At 36.7% G+C, this 18,456-nt stretch overlaps 1 protein-coding gene across 1 annotated transcript in view; it reads left to right on the top strand.

The window, feature by feature from the left end:
• The window catches only part of ZNF704 (zinc finger protein 704), a 273,034-nt gene that overhangs the window by 50,861 nt on the left and 203,717 nt on the right, over nucleotides 1-18,456 (top strand). Inside the window, exon 2 of the mRNA XM_053558995.1 lies at nucleotides 10,407-10,645. Coding sequence (XP_053414970.1) covers nucleotides 10,407-10,645 — 239 coding nt within the window. The remainder of the gene's footprint in view (nucleotides 1-10,406; nucleotides 10,646-18,456) is intronic.

Genomic DNA, 18,456 nt, shown 5'->3' with positions numbered 1-18,456 from the left:
TATTCCATGAGAGTGTTCTTCTTAGGTCCTAGAGATATATCAGTAACCAGAGCAAATGTTGCCTTTTACCATCACAGAGCTTAAGCAATAAGCATAATAAATAATTATACAGTTTGTAAATTAAGTGGTTCCCAGGGATCAGTTTCATGGAAGACAGTTTTTCCACGGACTTGAGTTGAGAGAGATTAGATTCTTAGGAGGAGTGCGCATCCTAGATTCCTCCCATGAGCAGTTTACAGTAGGGTTCGCACTCCTCTGAGAATCTGATGCCACCACTGATGTGACAGGAGGCAGAGCTTGGGTAGTGAAGTGAGCAGGGGGGAGTGGTTTTAAGTACAGATGAAGCTTCCCACTGTTTACCTCCTGCTGTATAGCCCAGTTCCTAACAGGCCACCGGCTGGGGCTAGACTAGACTAGAGACTAGAATACAGGCATGAGGAGTGGGAAGGAGCATTGCAATTTTCAAGAGGGTGGTCAGGGTTGGCTTCACTAAGAGACATTTGAGCAAATACTGAAAAAGGTGAGGAAGCAAGTAATGTGGAAGTCTGCAGGAAGAACAGTTCAGCAAGATGGGGCATCTAGGGGAAAGGCCTGCAAGGGTGGAGTAAACGGGAGAGTGGAAGGAGGAAGTAGGAGAGGGAGAAAATCAGATGAAGGCTGGCCAGGTCATAGGGGGCCTTGGAGGCTGCTGTAGGGACTTTGTCTTTTATTTTGAGTGGACTGTGGAACTGCTGGAGGGCGCTTAGCTAAGGACCCTGTGACTGAGAAGGACCAGGTAGGGGGCGGGAGGTGGGGCATGGGTGAAAGTAGGGATCCTAGGAGATGATTATACATATTACATCTGTAAACCTGTGGAGAGAGCATTAGGACTAAGGTGGTCTGGAGGGCACTTGAGTATAGACAGAAGAATTGATCAGATAAGTCGGTGATGTCAGAAGCTGTCTGCTTTCATCTTCCTGTGGAAACCAGATGTTTTTATGTTGAGAATGTCTGATGAGCCCCAGTGTCTGTCTTCGGAAGTTGCATCCAATTTACAAAGGACACCATTTAGAGAAATTCAGGACTTTAAATAAATACTGTTAGCTTCTTGTTTAAAAAATTGCAATTTCCCCAAGTAATTGGTGGCTTGACCAAGATGGTGCCTGAAGAGGTTGTGAGAAGTGGTTGGATTCTGGTTATATTCTAAAGGTAAAGTCCACAGGATTTCTGCATGAATTGGATGTGATTGGTTGAATTCAATTTTGAATTATATAAAACAGAGTATTTAACTAATGCGATAAATTCTGTGAAGTTAAATTCTTAGAAGTTAAGTCTAATAAGGTCAACCCATATTCATATTGATTTTCCTTCTGTCTTTACATATGGTTGGGAAAAAATATACGTGTGAAGTTACCTGAGCTTGAGTTTAATACTGGACTTTACAGAAATGAATATTCAAGGCTTGTCAGAAAGGATTTTTTTTAAAAAATGCCCAAGTCATATGTTCTCACTTGCATAATGTTCATAAAAGACTTGAAACCTCAGCCAAGTTCTCTTCCACTAAAGATTTTTGCAATAACTTTCCCTCCTAAATGTGCTGCTGACTAATCTTCCATGAAGCAAACTAAGTCATGCTTTGTTGAATATTAAATTATCAAGATATTAAAGTTAAAACTTGTTGTAGTAAACCCGGCATTACCGATTACTGAGTTAGTATAGTTATGTGCTTTGAGTATATGATGCCAAAACCAAATAAAGGGTTTCAACTCTGTCATGCTGAATTTTACTTGTTTTCTCATCCTCACCACCACCAGAGCAGTTTGATGTGTGCCAGCCAGCTACTCTGTCATGGTATCAAAAAATAACGCACATACTTGAGGAAAAAACAGTCAACAAACACTTGATTGGTTTCAGTGGGCCAAGGGAATGATATAATCAAGGGGCCAGTAATTGGAAGCAATTGTTTTTAAAGTGTTCTATTATAGCAATTCATTAGGACGCCATAGATTTGCCATCTAACTTATTTTTCTGTGTACTTAGCATGAAATTTGAAGAATTTAATCTTAAGTAAGGAGTATAGTTCTGATTGCTGTTTCAAGGTGTAGTTTCTATCGGTTTACTCTAAGATTCTGGCCTTTCTTTGAGCATGACTCTTAGCAGTAATATTTTAAATTAATTGAGAGAATCAAGGGTTTCTATTTTTAATGTAAATTTTGATGCTGCTTTTGTAACATATTTTTAAATCTGTTGGTCTGATTCTGTGCCCCACACAGTGTAGATATGTTATCTTCAGCCACCAAATATGTAATATATATTATTATGTATGTTATTATGTGTCACAAAAGCATATTATTTCAATAAATCCTAGTGTGGGGGAAAATGATCTGAAATAGGAAAGGTTATTTTAGAAAGTTTTCCATGTGTGACTTTGTGGCTTCCTGGTGAGTAGAAGGGTCTTAAGGAGTTGCTTGGCCAAGTGAACCACTCACTAGATTTCTGGTGTTTGCTCTCTTGAGTAGCTTTTGCTGTGGCCTGAATTTCATGGCCTTTTTCAGAAGGTCTGTACTATTTCTTACTGTGCAGACTACCCCAGAAGGCAAATGGGCTGTCTTTCTGAAGATTATTCCTGGAAATCCAGTTAATCTCCAGAGCCAACTCCTCAAATCTGATTGGGTTGAGATGAGTAACTGAGGACAGTTTCCAAGAGCTAAGTATTGACACATGCTTTTTGCCATTTTTTTTCTGTAAACCTGTAGGGAGGGTGTTAGGACTAAGGTGGCCTGGAGGGCGTTTGGGCTGAAGTCAGAAGCCATCTTCCTTTCCTCTTCCTGTGGAAACCAGATGTTTTTATGTTGAGAATGTCTGATGAGCCCCTGTGTCTGTCTTTGGAAGTTGCATCCAATTTAAGAAGGACACCATTTAGAGAAATTCAGGACTTTAAATAGATACTGTTAGCTTCTTGTTTAAAAATTGCAATTTCCCCAAGTATATCATATTTATACATACACTGTTTATCTTCCTCTAGGAAAACAAAAGCTGTTCATTGGAAAAAAATTCTGAGTTTTGTCAGTTAACTCAGTAATTGGTGGTATTCTCATATATTTGAACATGGAAGCTTTTTTCCCTTCTAAGAAATTATACTGGATAATGTGTTTGTGTGTGATATACTATATGAAGGGCTTCTATGTTAGATGGGAAGAAGGAATTCCATGGTATTTATTGTACAGTATGACAGACAAGTGTTGATAATCAATGGAAGTAATAGTGCTAGTGGATATATTATTTTAAGTAATTATTTTTTTCTTTGATATATACATATATACCAATAACCGAATGCTAGTTGAAGAAAAAAATATTAGTTATATAAATGTCAGATTTTTGAGAAACTTAATGAAAAAATTATAGGAATTTTTTCATAATGGGATAACTTACAGGTTTTAAAAATACAAAACAATGCATAGATATTACAAAAATTACAGACAAAACAGAAAGAAGGCAAAATTTGCTCAAATCTTCCCCCAAAGGGAACCATTGTTAACATTTTAGAACGCCCTTTCAAAATTCTTTTTTCTCTCCTTATATATTCACATCCCTCCTTTCTGAGATCATATCTCATGTACTCATTTGTCATCTCCTTTTTCAATTAATGTTTTAAATGTCTTTTCATGTCAATAAATATGGTATGCCTTTGTTTTTCACCATATATTTTATTTTTTATTTTAGAGATAGAGTCTCACTTTGTTGCTCTTGGTAGAGTGCTGTAGGGTCACAGCTCACAGCAACCTCCAGCTCTTGGGCTTAGGCGATTCTCTTGTCTCAGCCTCCCAAGTAGCTAGGACTGCAGTGTTTTTAACCATATTTAACCCCAAATTTATTGCATGAATACATACAATAGGTAATTTTTGTTTTCTAATGCTATCAGGACTTCTGTGATAAATATGTTTGTGTGCTTTTTAGTTTTTTTCCTTAGTCGTAGAATTGTTGTAACAAAGGGGTGCACAATTAGATTTTGCTACACTTTATGTCTGCCTTCTAAAATAATATGTAGGCTCTCTCCAACAGTACAAACCTGAGAGTGCCAGTTACCTCATCTGTTAAAAAGCAGAGCATTATTTGTTCTTCATAATTTTTGTAAACCTCATAAAAAATCATCTCATTATTTTAGCTTTTCTATTTGAAAACCTTAAAAAAAGGAAAAATCTCCCATCATTTCACCACTCAAAATTATGCATGTTTCTATATGTGTATATTTAATTTATACATGAAAAGAAGTGAAAGGGTCCTCTTGGTCCATCCAGTCTTTTCCCTGAGGTGTGTAACTTTTTGGCATCCTACTACTTTGTATTTTTTTTTTTGTTTTTTTTTTTTCTTTCAGTAAAATCATGCCTAACATATCAGGCCATAACTTATAAACATCTCTAAATACAATAGATCATGAACTAATGTGCTACCCTTAATAGATCATGGATATATTCTGATGTCCTTCTATTTGGTGACCTCATGGTATGTCCACTATGTAAGTGTTCCATACTTAGTTCACGTATAAAGCAAATTTAGGTTGTTTGATTTAGCAGTTCCAATCTCTGGGGATTTTTCCTACAAAAGTGCTTACACAATTCCATAGAAGTATATGCACATGTACACAAAGATGCTCAGAGTTAGCAATGAAAAATTGAAAATTTCCTCAATGTCTATCAAGAAATTAGTTAAAATATATCTTTCTATTCAAAATAAAGAAATGTAATAGATCTACTCATCTGGAAAATTGCTCCTGATATATTGTGAGGTGAAAAAATATGTTGCAGAATAACATATGAAGTATAATCACATTCATGTTTAAATACTCCAGGCAGTATACCTTCACAGAGAGGTATTTAATGTATTGTCAGTAATTTGAAGTTTTACAGTGGTAAATTGTTACTGTCGCAGTGTGGGCCTGGCTGGGAGGAAAATGGGAGGGAATAGAAAACTTCCCCTTATACATGTAACAGGGATATAATTTGTAATAAACACACATTTTATTATTTATTTATTTATTTTGAGAGAGAGTCTCACCATGTCACCCTCGGTAGAGTGCTGTGGCGTCACAGCTCACAGCAGTCTCCAACTCTTGGGCTTAAGCGATTTTCCTGCCTCAGCCTCCCAAGTAGTTGGGACTACAGGTGCCTGCCACAAGGCCCGGCCATTTTGTTGTTGTTGTTGTAGTTGTCGTTGTTGCTTAGCTGGCCTGGGCCGGGCTCAAACCCGCCAGTCTCCGTGCATGAGGCTGGCGCCATAATTCCTGTGCTACCAGCGCTGAGCCTAAATACGCATTTTAATGATAAAAAATATATTTAAACTCTATAAAAACATTTCACTGAGACTGAGATGTTCCGGGAGTCCTCCTGCATAACAATGTATAATTCCATGAAAGCGCATTTAAACATAGAGTAGTAAATACTTTTTATAGATACAGAATGTCTCATGCTCAGTGTGGTAGAAGAGTAAGAAAAGAGGAAAAGAGAGTGAACTGGGAGGTCAGAAGGGAGTCGGTTGGCTGGATGCAAAAGTAGGTGTCATTGATCTTGGTTCCAGAAGAACACAGAATTCCAATTCCCCTTCTTTCAGTGAGCTGTACATTTGAGAGCAGCTGTAAGTGCTACCAGCCTTCCTTTTTCTAGACAATACATTCTCAGGTCCTCTCAGAAAGATCCTTTGCTATGCAGGTTACCTTGGTGTGCTTTTTCCTATTTGTCAATGTCCATCTTAAAATGTGGCAACCAAAATCAAATACAGCTGCCTCTCACTCCCAGGCTCATCCATGTGGGATACAGTCAGACTAATCCAGACTAATACCGTTCCCAAATCTCTGAGAATTACTAGTGAGCAGTCTTGCTATTTTTCTTCATTTTCTGTCATACAGGCATTCTAGCTTGGTAGTGCTATTTTAAATGTTTTCCTCCTTCCTCCTCATATTTTAGGTTAAAATATTTTCAGGTCAGCGAATCACCTGGCAGAGAGATTCTTCCTGATCTCTTAAGATTCGTATTGTCTTTTGCTAAGAGTCCCTTATTCTGGTGTAGAGAATCAAGTCATTATCTTTAACTGTTTATGTAGCTAAATTATTAGCTTTTAGTATCATCCTTTGCCTTCTGAGTCTTTAAATGCTAAAAACAAAAACAACATAAAACGCCCTACTAGAAATTCCTAAATCTTTTCACTTTTCCTGGATGGGTCTTTGATGTTACTGAGGGTACTTGCTAGGTGGGGTTTTTTTTTTTTTTTTTTTAATAGTTTCTGTAACCATCCACAGGTTATGGTGGTAGTGAATCGGGAGATTTGGAAATGACATCAGCTCCAGGGAGGCAAGCAGTAGCACACTTTTGAACATCACTTCTGTCTACCCTAACACTAGGAATCCCTCCTGGAGGAACCTGTCTTCTGTTCTCTTCCCGGTGCTTATAAAAAATCCCATAGCAGTAAGAAGCTCTTCCTTCTTTGGCAGGTCCCCATTTACCCCAAGAGGTGAGCATCCTTACTTGTTACCTAGGGCTGTGCAGCTGTTTCCTCCTCTCTCTCCAACTTTGGTGTTGCTGATTTTCTCCATTCAGTCAGGTTCTTTTTGTTCTTTTGAGCTGTCATCTGACATTGGACTCTCTGCCTGTGCATGAGCTGTAGCATAGAGTGATTTCTCCCATTGCCTCAACTTTTCCACTAATGAGAATATCAATTCCTATTTATGAGTCACATAATTGATACCAGCTTCAAAGAAAGATGCTAACTTAACCTAGACCTTGCAGAAGACAAGAAACAGTTTTGTTACCAGGGCATTGTGTAAATTGGGGGGAAAATAAGTAAAAGTGCCCTCTCTAGGCATATGAAGTGCAAAAAGTTCTTTCTCAGGTGGATAAATTAGAAAAATACCCTCTTCCAGGGTGAGGAAGGCTGGGGACCTGCTTGAATGGAACTGGATTTTAGCCCCATCTTTCCAGGTGTAGGATATACCTGCTTGCAACAGCTGGAGTTGCCATATCATCTGGGTTTTGTTTGTCTTTTAGAAAGACCCGGAGACATGGTGGCTGCCTCTTTGCATCCCAATTTTCAAATTTTTGGTGTAATGATTCTTAGAAATACACCCTCTATACCAGTTACTGCTGGTTTGGTTCTTTATTTCTTTTTCTTTTTTTTAAACAACTCAATGGAGGTTTAATTTTCATACTTGGTTGAGCTATAATTTACATACCATACCATTCATCTCCTACTGTTCAGAATACAGCTTGATGTATTTTAATAAACTTAACACCTCATGTGAATATCACTACAGTCTAGTTCAGGCATCCTCAAACTGGCCTGCGGGCCACATGAAGCAGTGTGAATTGTATTTGTTCCCGTTTTGTTTTTTACTTCAAAATAAGATATGTGCAGTGGGCATAGGAATTTGTTCATAGATTTTTTTTTTTTTTAACTATAGTCCGGCCCTCCAATGGTCTCAGGACAGTGAATTGGCCCCCTGTTTAAAAAGTTTGAGGACTCCTGGTCTTAGTTCTAGGATATTTTATACCGCCCCCCAAAAGTTCTCTTACGCCCATTTTCAGTATGTTTCTGCTCCTATCCCCGACCCTAGGGGATTACTTACCCGCTTCTATCTCTATAGGTTTGTCTTTTCTGGAATCTCACATAGATGAAATTGTTAACTTCCTTTTTCTTCTTTCGTCTACTACTCTAATAGGGTTCCAGGCAGGGCTCCTTGCGGTAGCTGGGAGTCAGTCCTGTCCCCTGCTGCTGCTACAAGCCTGCTCTGATCTCTTCCTTTCTGCTTCGGTGGTCAAACATGCTCTTCTACCTCCTATCTTAAAACATTCTTTTGTCCAGCATTCCCTCCAGCCACCACCCGATTTCTCTGAGCTACTTCTGAGTCCAGCTTCTCAGATTTGACTTTATGCATTCTCTCCACTGTCTTCTGTCTTGTGGACTCTTCTTTTTGTGGGGTTTATTTTTGTCTTTTACATATCATATTTAATACAATATAATTGAATAATATGTACATAATTAATATTATAATATTTAAGAGCAATCATATTTACTATTCAGTATTAAATATATTATGAATACGTGAACATTAAAAAGAAAATATATGTGTATAGCAAGCTTTAAAGCATAGTGGTATAATGAATATCTACAACGGCCATCCACCCCTTCTACCAGCACCTCAGACAGTGGAACCCAGGACTGAAAATGTCTCACATCTCCTTCTCATCTCTGCAACTACTTTTGGTCCTCTTCAATCATTTTTAAACAAGGAGTCTGAGCTAATTTACTTTGAAATCTATTACATTGCTACAATTCTCTGATTACTATTGAGAGATTAATTTTTAGTTTAGAAAGTATTATAGAAGATTTATAGCTTGCATTGTCGAATATTGCTATAATTTATTTTATTATGAAACCTTGGCAAAGAGTATGACATGCAATTATAACGTTGTTTCTCTAGGAAATTTATTCTACTTACGTTATTTGCTTCAGATTATTTTTTTTCTAAATTTTTGAAACTGAAAGCTAAACTTGCTGTAATGTTGTTCCCTTCCTTTAAACTTTGGATAGAATTCATTTAATCAGTTTAACCAGTCCACTTATTCCCAGGGGAGCCATGGATGTCAATTATTATTTCAGTTTAATACTGTTACTACTTAAATTTTTAATAAATGTAAGACTTGACACTTAGGGAGAAGCTGTTTACAATTATCAAAACAAGCTTTGGTTTTCTTTTATTCTGCCTGATATTTAGTTTTCCTGTTACAATGTAGATTGGAAATGGATTGGTAGAGATGTGGAAAACACTTCCATCTCACTCCTGCCCCCAGGTATAAAGAGTTATATAGGAGACTAATTAGCGATGGATGTTTAAAATATTTGTAATTACATGTGTCAATTTTCTAAATGTTTTTATTGAACATTCATTACATTTTTGGAAGTTTAAAATACTTTCATATACCTTTCTGTTGTGTACTGATGTCATTTAAACAGTTAATACTTTAAAAGCAGACACTAGTTTTCCTTGGACCCTTATTTTACTTCATTAATGCATTCTAGGAAATACGGTGACTTTTCAGTGAGTTACAAGCAGACCAGAAGTGGTTGACTATTTTCTTATGGAGCTTGCTGTAGGTCTGACAGGAAAACCACAGGAAAATGATCTTTTCTTTTACCTGACAAGACGTGCCCAGAAGACAGTGGAGCTTCACTTAATGCTCTGTGTTGGTAGGAAAGATGCCTGGTACCAAGTGCGTTCCAAAGCACAAGTCATCCCTGGTCTCAGGAAATTCTCCTACGTGGACAGCCCTGTGGCTCCAACACACATGCAGCTTAAGTCCTTTTGGCCTGAGACTTTCTGGTCATTAATACCTTTCTTTATCAGTCTCTTCTGTTGTCAGACATACATATTATTTCATACATGTTAGTCAGAAAATGACTTATTCTTCTGGCTTTAGATTCTATACATCTAAATCTATTTGATTAAAACCTTTTTCTTTTTTTCCTACCAAAAATTAAAAAGAAACAAGCACATTTTCTGTTTAAATGGTTGAATGCAGATTTACTGACTCCACAAATGTTCTTTATAAGAGTGGATGGTTGTCTCAGGAACCTGTGAAATGTCTAACAGTTGTGCATATTTTGAAATACACCCTACTGATATGTGAGGCTCCAGATTACCAGTCTGACTCATCTTTGTACACTTAGAACTTTAACTGGTTCTCTTTAATACTCATTTACAATACAAATTACCTTACAAAAACCTTTCTTGAACTTCAGTCTCCTTTTCTAATCATCACAAAGTCTGAACTAAAAGGATTCAATTCACTCAGGTTTAATTTGATATTTGTCCTGCACCTTAATCATCATTGCATTTTAGTAAAAATGAGAAGAAAAATTAGTCTGACTTCTTTATCATGTGGTTTTAGAAGGGATTTTATGAGAATCATAACTGCTATAGATAAAGGATAAAAAACAATTCTTTATAAAGTACAGAATGTAATTAAACTACATTAGTAGTCAAAGATAGGTTTTGGTTTTACACATTAGCTCTCTTCTATTAAGCATGATGTAATCAGCCTGAAATATTTAACAATGTAATTAAGTTTTCTTAGCTGTGGAAGAAAAAAATAATGATGTTTTAAATTTTAAAAAAAGTTAGCGCTCTTACACTTTAAAATTGTCTGAGTTTTTGTATACCTGAAAGGCCTCTGATGCTTCTTGTTTTCATTATGACAGATGCGTCAATTATATGTGATTTTGTAATGTAAGTCATTTTATTTCTGTGTTGCATTTTCCCCATTAAAACTATAAATTCTTCATGATGAACACAGAGGACAGTGTCTCACAGCCATCTGCAGTGGTCGGGCAAAGCTGATGTTTTATGTGAGTAAGAATGTCTGTGTTTCATTTCACAGGTGGGGAGCATTAAGCGGGAAATGACCTTCATGTTTCAATCAGAGGACTTAAAACGTGACTCTAGCAGAAAAATGTCTCAACATTTGTTCTCCTTGGCCATGGAGGAAGATGTGAAAACAGCAGACACCAAAAAAGCCAACCGGGTCCTTGACCATGAAAAAGAAAACACTCGTTCCATCTGTCTCCTTGAGCAAAAAAGAAAAGTTGTTTCTTCCAACATTGATGTTCCTCCAGCAAGGTAAGGGAACATTAGATCTCCTACGTTTCTGCCTCTGAAGTTGGTGGAGAGTGTGCACCATCTCCGCCAGTATGTAGACACTCTTCAGTGTTTGGATTTATGAAAGGTTTTCTGCCAAGAATTTTTTTCTGTTGCGGGTGTGAAATAGAGCAGGTGGCTTTACTCTTCAGAACTGACTTTGAGGCTTCTGTAGTTGGAACCATTGCAGCTCTAGAAAAGAAAGTTTTATCAGATTTTATTAAATGAATAATAAAGAGCAAAAGAGTAAATGCAAAAAAAATAGAATGAAACATGAAATGTAGGACTGAGCATAGCCACTTAAAAGCAAGTATGCTCAGGTCTTTTGGTCAGAAATTGGCAAACTGTGGATGTTGGCCACACTTAGCCCCAGCCTGTTTTGTGTGAGATAAGAGTGGTTTTAGGTGAAGAATTGATGACCCAGACCATAGGTGGTGGTCTTCGAAGCCTATAATATGTAAAAATGTCTGTTGACCCTTATATCATGGTAATTTTTTTAAAACAGATCCACCCTACTTGAAATATCAAAAGTCCTTTAGCATATTATAATTCTCTGTAACCCACATCCAATAGCACTGAACCAAAGATAGTACTGTAGCAGAATGACAGTAGAACAATAGTGGGGTAAACCTAGTAGACCAGTTTCTCATTTTTGTGCTCATTGCTTGTTTCACCAGTAAGACAAAGTAAGCTCTACCTTGGCGGGGATTTCCGTCTATTCTGTGCATGCTTCACCTCTAGCCCTTCTCTCAATTATGTTCTAGGGACTCAATAGGGTATTTGTCAGATGAAGGAAAGAAAGGAAATGCCTTAGCATGAAAGATTGCTTATTTTTAATTTTCGTGCCATATTTTGTTGCCAAAAATCATTTATAATGAAACTTTACAAGCAATTATTTGAGAATTCCTGCATTTTTCAAGGAATTGACTTGAACTTTTGGACAAGGAATAAGTGTGCCTTTTCCACCTGCTCACTTTTTGTAATTAGAATTGTATTTCTTTATATATTAAGTGAAAAGTACCTTCTTTAGGCATTGTTTTATCCTGCTACCAAATTTGTCAGACTTTTCTAAAATTATAGACCTCTTTGTTTTTCTTAACCTTTAATGGGAAATTTTCATAAGTAAATTTCTGATTACTTGGAATTACTTGCTTTTCTTTTTTTTTTTTCATATGAAGTACAGCTCAAATTATTTAGGATTAGCTCCTTCTATCGTGGCTTCATTGTGAAATGTTTTAAAACAACTTGAGCAATGTAGGCACCTTTGTTCATATCTGTTATTCGGTTGACTCATAGGAAAAATGGCATATTAACAATTTGAAATGTGTAGAGCTCTGTTTTTTCACTTAATTCCTAAGCCTATAGGACAAAAAGTAGACTTTCAGTGTCAGATAGTTTAATGCCAACTTGCGATTCTATAGAACTTACTCTATATAAAATTTTCGTTAGATCATTGTATATGTTAAAAAACCTGGAATTATTTCAGATTGCATAGATTATTTTAGGTATACCTCTATTCTTCAATGTAACTCTACTTGCAATATTTCTGGAGAAAATACTGAAAGGGGGAGGAAGAAAGATGTTTTCTTTTTCTGGCTGTGGTATGTATTCAGTGTACATTCACTGAATGTATTAAATGTATGAGTCAAGCCAGTGTTACTGTGAGATTCTTAAACAGTGTGGGGAAATTAATTAAGTTTTAAATTCATTAATGTACAGCAAAATTCCCCAATGACAAGGTATGATTTAGATGCATTAATTTATTATGGGAAATACTACTTAAAACTTCAGTGGTTGGATTATTCATTAATATACTTGTTTTCATTGCTATAATAGGTATTTAATCATCATAAAATACAGTATTCCAGTAGTTTGTGAAATAAATTAAGAAAAAATGAAGGACTGAGACATTGTAGATTATAATGATCAACTCTCAAACTCTTTCTGCTCTATTTCTGTTTACTGTTACCATATTTAATAAATGTCAACTTTCTATTATCATCTAAATAGATTGATACAATATTTTGTTTTAAAGAAACTTCTTTACCTGATATGGTAAGGAGATACAGGATTTTCCTTTTGTTTACTAAGGAGAAATATATCTATTGGCAGTGTATATATAATGAGGTTTGAGGAACTCTACAGTATAGTGAAATTTATTGGTATAAGGAAGCCTATTATAATCATCCCTCCATATCCATGTATTCTGTTCTTATTGATTCAAACCACAGATTAAAAATATTTGGGAGAGGGGCGGCGCCTGTGGCTCAGTGAGTAGGGTGCCAGCCCCATATACCGAGGGTGGGGGGTTCAAACCTGGCCCCGGCCAAACTGCAACAACAAAAATAGCCAGGTGCTATTTTTGACTACGGGCACCTGTAGTCCCAGCTACTTGGGAGATTTGAGGCAAGAGAATCGCCTAAGCCCAGGAGTTGGAGGTTGCTGTGAGCTGTGATGCTACGGCACTCTACCCAGGGCAATAAAGTGATACTCTGTCTCTACAAAAATAAATAAATAAATAAATATTTGGGGGAAAAATTGTCTATACTGAATATGTAGAGACCTTTCTTATTATTCCCTAAATACTAAAACAAGTATTTACATAGTATGTATGTTATATTAGGTATTATAAATGATCTAGAACTGATTTAAGGTATACCAGAGGGCTGGGTCCAGGGCAAGACCCTATCTCTATTAAAAAATAATAACATATTAAAAAGTAAAGTATACAAGAGGATGTTTAAAGGTTGTATGCAAATACTATGTGACTTTACATGAGGGACTTGAGTGAACGTGGATTTTGATATCCATGGGAGTCCTGGGACCAATCCCCATGGATACCAAGGGGCACCTGCATCTATATCTTATAAAATATACATTGTAATATATATATGTATATATTAAATTTGTGTATATAAAGTCTGTATGCATATTTTTATCCACATGATTATTGCAACTTATTCTCCTGTAGCAAGATGTTATTTTCAGCTGATTCCTGGGGAGGGAGGATAACCAGTTTAGGTCAATTGAATGCAGAGTTCTTCAACAGTTTAAGATCAGTTCCCTATAATGTTTCTCACTTTGTCTTTTGCTTGTTCCCACTGCAACTAAAATTTTTGTTGAAGTTTCCTTTTAATGGTCTGCAAAATAAATCTAAAGTTTACTTTCTGTCGTTTGTATAATGAAAACAACAGGTATATTTTATTTGCTTTTTAATGTCCCTAGAGAGGTCTGTGACCCTCTCCCCACCTTAACCTCTATATCTCACTGTGATGTAGCATCCCTGATTTCATCTCTTGCCTCCATTCAACAGAAATGTATTGAGTACCTCCTATGACTTCAGTGCTCAGTAAAAAAAGTAAGTAAATAATGAATGAGACAGTGTGTCAGCCCTCCAGGAGCTTGCAGTAGAATCGGGAAGACAGGTACATGAGGAACTAATTTCATATAACAGTTCCAAATTTGCTCCTTTTTCATTAGGACTAGATGAATTTGTAATTTGTAAGGAGAATCTTTTCATATTAGGAAAGTTATTAATTTGACACATCTATCTAAAAACCTAATTTTCTCATGTCTTTTTCAATTTAGGAATGAATGGAACAGAGTAGGGGGAGCTCTGTGGCTGAGATCTACCATACACAAGGGTTTGTTTACCTGTTTTCTGAGAACCCATTTAAAAGTTGCTAGTTTCAGGAAAATGGAAATTTAAATTCTGAATCCAGATGTCTCATCAGGCTGGGTCATCCAGGAAACAAATGCTGAAGTAGAATTAAACACGAAAGCTTTTTATTAGGAGAAACAAGTGTGAGAGAAAGGGGCCGGGAAACGCCAGGGCAGGTGGGAGATGCAAGTCAGACTGGGGTGCGCGAAGGAGCCCACTGACAGGAAAGGGAGAGGGGGTTGGGTGGAAGGGTCCTAGGTGGCCTTGCTGTGCTGTCATTGGCTAGGAGCAGCGTGTAGGAATTGCAGCCTTGGCATAAATGAAGCAGTTTAGAGCCTAGCAGCTGGGTCCTTGGGCAGTCAGCTCCCCACTGTTGGGGAGTCTATGGGGGACATTGTGGTGGCTGCCTTCCTCCCACCCCTCAGTATTGTTCTTTATGTGTCAGAAGTTCCAGATGCTGTGCAAGCTTGAGCAAGGGGCCAATTTTTCTGCCCTTTGCAGCCCAGGGCTATCTGTGTACACCACCTGGAATCTTCATTTAAAAAAAAAATCTATAAACTTCCTGTGAAAACATGGCAATAGATTGCTGGTCTCAAGATCCCGAGATTATTTTTTTGAGTCATGAGAGGAAAGAGCACAAACTCTCCTGAGTTGTCATGGGTTGGTAGGGACAAATGTTGTTTTTTATTTCAGATTAATATGAGGGTATAGACGATTAGGTAACAGTGTTTGCATTTGTTAGGTAAAGTCCCGCACCCAGGTGTGCCATACACCCTTACATTGTTCCCATTAGTTGGGAACACACTGATCTCTGGGGAAAAACCTTAATGTCAGAGACTCCACTTACCTATGGGATATTGCTTATTTAATTTCAAGAAGAAACACTGTTTCTTTCCTGAGGACAATTTGGTGTTGCATTATAGAGTTGAGGTACTCAAAATATTCTTCAAATTATTCAACATTCTTCAGTAGGGAAAACTAAAGAGAAAGAGTGTGAGAGAGCACAAGCGAGCCATGTTTGTCTTTGCCGAATACTATTTTATTCCATGGACTAACGATCAGTCATTGACAGAAATGACTGGGGAGCAGAGATCATAAAAGTTGGCAGTATGAAGTACTAGAAGTCTCAATGCTAACAGTGAGGACAACAGTCGCGCCAAGACTCACTCTCTGAACATTTCATCACATTAATGTAGTAATAATGCTTGGTTATAAAAGGCAAAACACAACATCCTCCCAAAAAAGATTGTAGATTAAGAATGAGGAGTTACTGATTATAAATATTTGGTTTTATGTACTTTGGACTACCTTTAGGAAAAAGAAATACTAGCTTCCTTGATCCCTACGTAGAGTTGAGGGAAATAGTGTTTATGTAAGGACAGGAGTACAAAGAGAGCATGTTTTCAAGGTTCATCCATGCTGTTGCATGTATAAGTATTTCACTTGACAAATACTATTTCAGTCCAAGGATATATTACATTTTATTTACCCATTCATCAGCGGACATTTCGGGTTGGAAAGAAAGATCACGTTGAGCTATATTGATTGTGTTAAAGATTTTTAAATTATATTTTTAAGTCAACAAGAAGGATTTTATGGAAGAGAAGGATACGATTGTATTTGTGTTGATGAATGATCACTTTGGCTATTATGTGTAGAATGGTCTGAGAAAGACAAGAATGCACACAGGGAAACAGTCAGGGAACTGCTGCCGTGGTGCAGAGAAGACAGCATGGTAGTTTCGTCTGGGGTGACAGTTGAGATGAAGTGTACCAATTTAAGATAGATTTTTGAAATGAAAGTGAGCCGCCTTGGTTGTAAGCAACAGAAAGTGGCTCTGGCTGATTTAACAAAGAGTGGAATTTTTTGGAAGGCTCTCAGGTAGCTCAGAGTTGCTGGAAAGGCTGGGGAACCAGGTCAGAGAAAAGATAGGAGGGTGGCAGCTAGAGGCATAGCTTTAGGCAACTTAATTCCCATCTTACAAATGTGTAAACAAACTCAGAAATGTTAAGGGACTCACCCAGAAACATGCATTCAACAAATGATAGACCTAAGATTTCTGACCCCATGTGAAATTTTGTTCCTTATCATCACAGTTAGTGTTTATTGGAGAACATTAACTTATTGTCATTTATAACTGTGATGCCTTAAAATGCATTGATAGTTTTAGAAAGCAATATCACTTGCTTTCTAGCTTCTAAAAAAAGTTCACAGCTAGACAAGCATTATTAGATAACCTAGATCATTAGAGCATGGCATTTGTTACCTGTTTTTGCCAGACATTGTGATTTTTGAGGATACTGTTGCTTAAATTGGTTAGCTTTCACCCAAACACCAATTATAATTTGATTATGCAATGTAGTAACTATCTTCTCCTTATAATTCTAAAACTAAATAAATCCATTAGTGAACCAGTTATAACAAGGGAAAGGGAAAAATTTGGACAAAAATACTCCTGGACTTAGCAGCAGTTTATTAGAATACTACAGATTGTTAGTTTGCAGTTAGAAGAAAAAAAAACATAGGGTGCTGTTTTGCAGAGTTTTGAAATATAATGTTGTCATATTTATCACTTGCTGTTCAGAATGAAATCATCTAATAGTCTGCCAGTCTTGGAATTGTATAGTTTGAAGGAACCTCAGAAACTCTTTACCGTTGAGTTTAAAGTTAGGAAATGACCCAAGCTGTAAGCAAACTCGACGTGTATGACAGAAGACTGGAAACTACTTTGACTCCTATTTTTCAGTGATGTTGCCTACATTTTCTCCTGTCTTTTATACCATTTGTAGGAAAGTCTCCTGTGTCAAATTTGTGGGTAAATGAAATAAGGCAAAATTGGGATGTTTTATTTCTGCATCTCTAGAATAGCAGTTCTTGGAGCAAATGTTTAAATGCATTCAAAACTTTTCAGGTCACAAATGCTGCAACCAATACGAGACTACTGAAAAAAAGGAAACACGGTCACTTTAACATTTTAGAACATTTCTTTAAAAAAAAAAATAGAACATTGAAATTTTAAAACATTTCTCTCTAAAAAAATATATTGGAAGGGGGAATATAAATGTACCCAGCCAAGTCAGAGAAATAATAATACTATATGTGAAGAACTGAAGCATCTTCATAAAGTAGTGATAAAGAGCATCTTCTCCAAGAAACCTTTATCCACTTCTGTCCCTTCCCATCATCTCAATAATTCAGGTCTGCAAGTAACTGTAGTGCCTGGTTTCTGGCTACAGTGTGTCTCTTTCCTACATATTAGCCGAAATGGTCTTCCTAAAACTCAAGTACCATCATGTGTGTAGAGGGATGGAGACAGGGAAATGGTAGGAACTAATATAATTGACATTAGGACTTAATGACGTGCAATGTGCTGTCCAAATACAATCAAGTCCCATCTTGCTGGGGAAAGTCAACAAGTAAATCAAGATTAGGTAGGGACAAAATTATTCTTTACAATATCTTCAATTACCTGTGGGACTAGAACCCACCATGATAGACATGAGATCTGAAACAGCCTAAACAAGCCAGTTCTGTCTCTCTCTTACTGTGGAGCAAAATTTCATTAAATGGAATGGTGGGTGTTTTGTTTGTTTTAAAAATAGCCATCCTTTCCTGCCAAGTGCCTACAGATGGATTTCTGTAATCTAAATGTACATATGTTAATTTTCTATGAAAATGTGAAGAGGTTAATAAGGTAAGACAGAACCTTTGTAAATCACCAGTTCACTTTCTGATACTAACACTAATAACATTGATTGATGTTATCTTAATTTTCTTAATTATGACTTAGGAAAGCTTATGTTTTATAACAAAAATTTGGCTCTGCAGTTCGTGTTCATGTGTGTATCTTAAAGATAATTTTACACTCTGCTTTTCTGCTGGCATTGGTTTAAAAGAAAAAGAGAGAACTTTATACTCTTCTTATTTGGATTGACTTTAAATATAACATTTAAAATTCATTAATTTTCAAGACTAGTATATTATAGCCTTTTATTATAACCACACTTTGATGCCTAATTAGAATATGCCACCTATTTTTTTTTTTTGTTTGAGACAGAGTCTTATTTGTTGCCCTCAGTAGAGTGCCATGGCATCACAGTTTACAGCAACCTCAAACTCTTGGGCTTAAGCA

The sequence above is a fragment of the Nycticebus coucang genome, chromosome 13, assembly GCF_027406575.1.
Source record: "Nycticebus coucang isolate mNycCou1 chromosome 13, mNycCou1.pri, whole genome shotgun sequence".
In the NCBI taxonomy this organism is placed as follows: Eukaryota; Metazoa; Chordata; class Mammalia; order Primates; family Lorisidae; genus Nycticebus; species Nycticebus coucang.
Note: the sequence above shows the minus strand (reverse complement) of the source record. Positions and strands in the feature narration are given on the sequence as shown.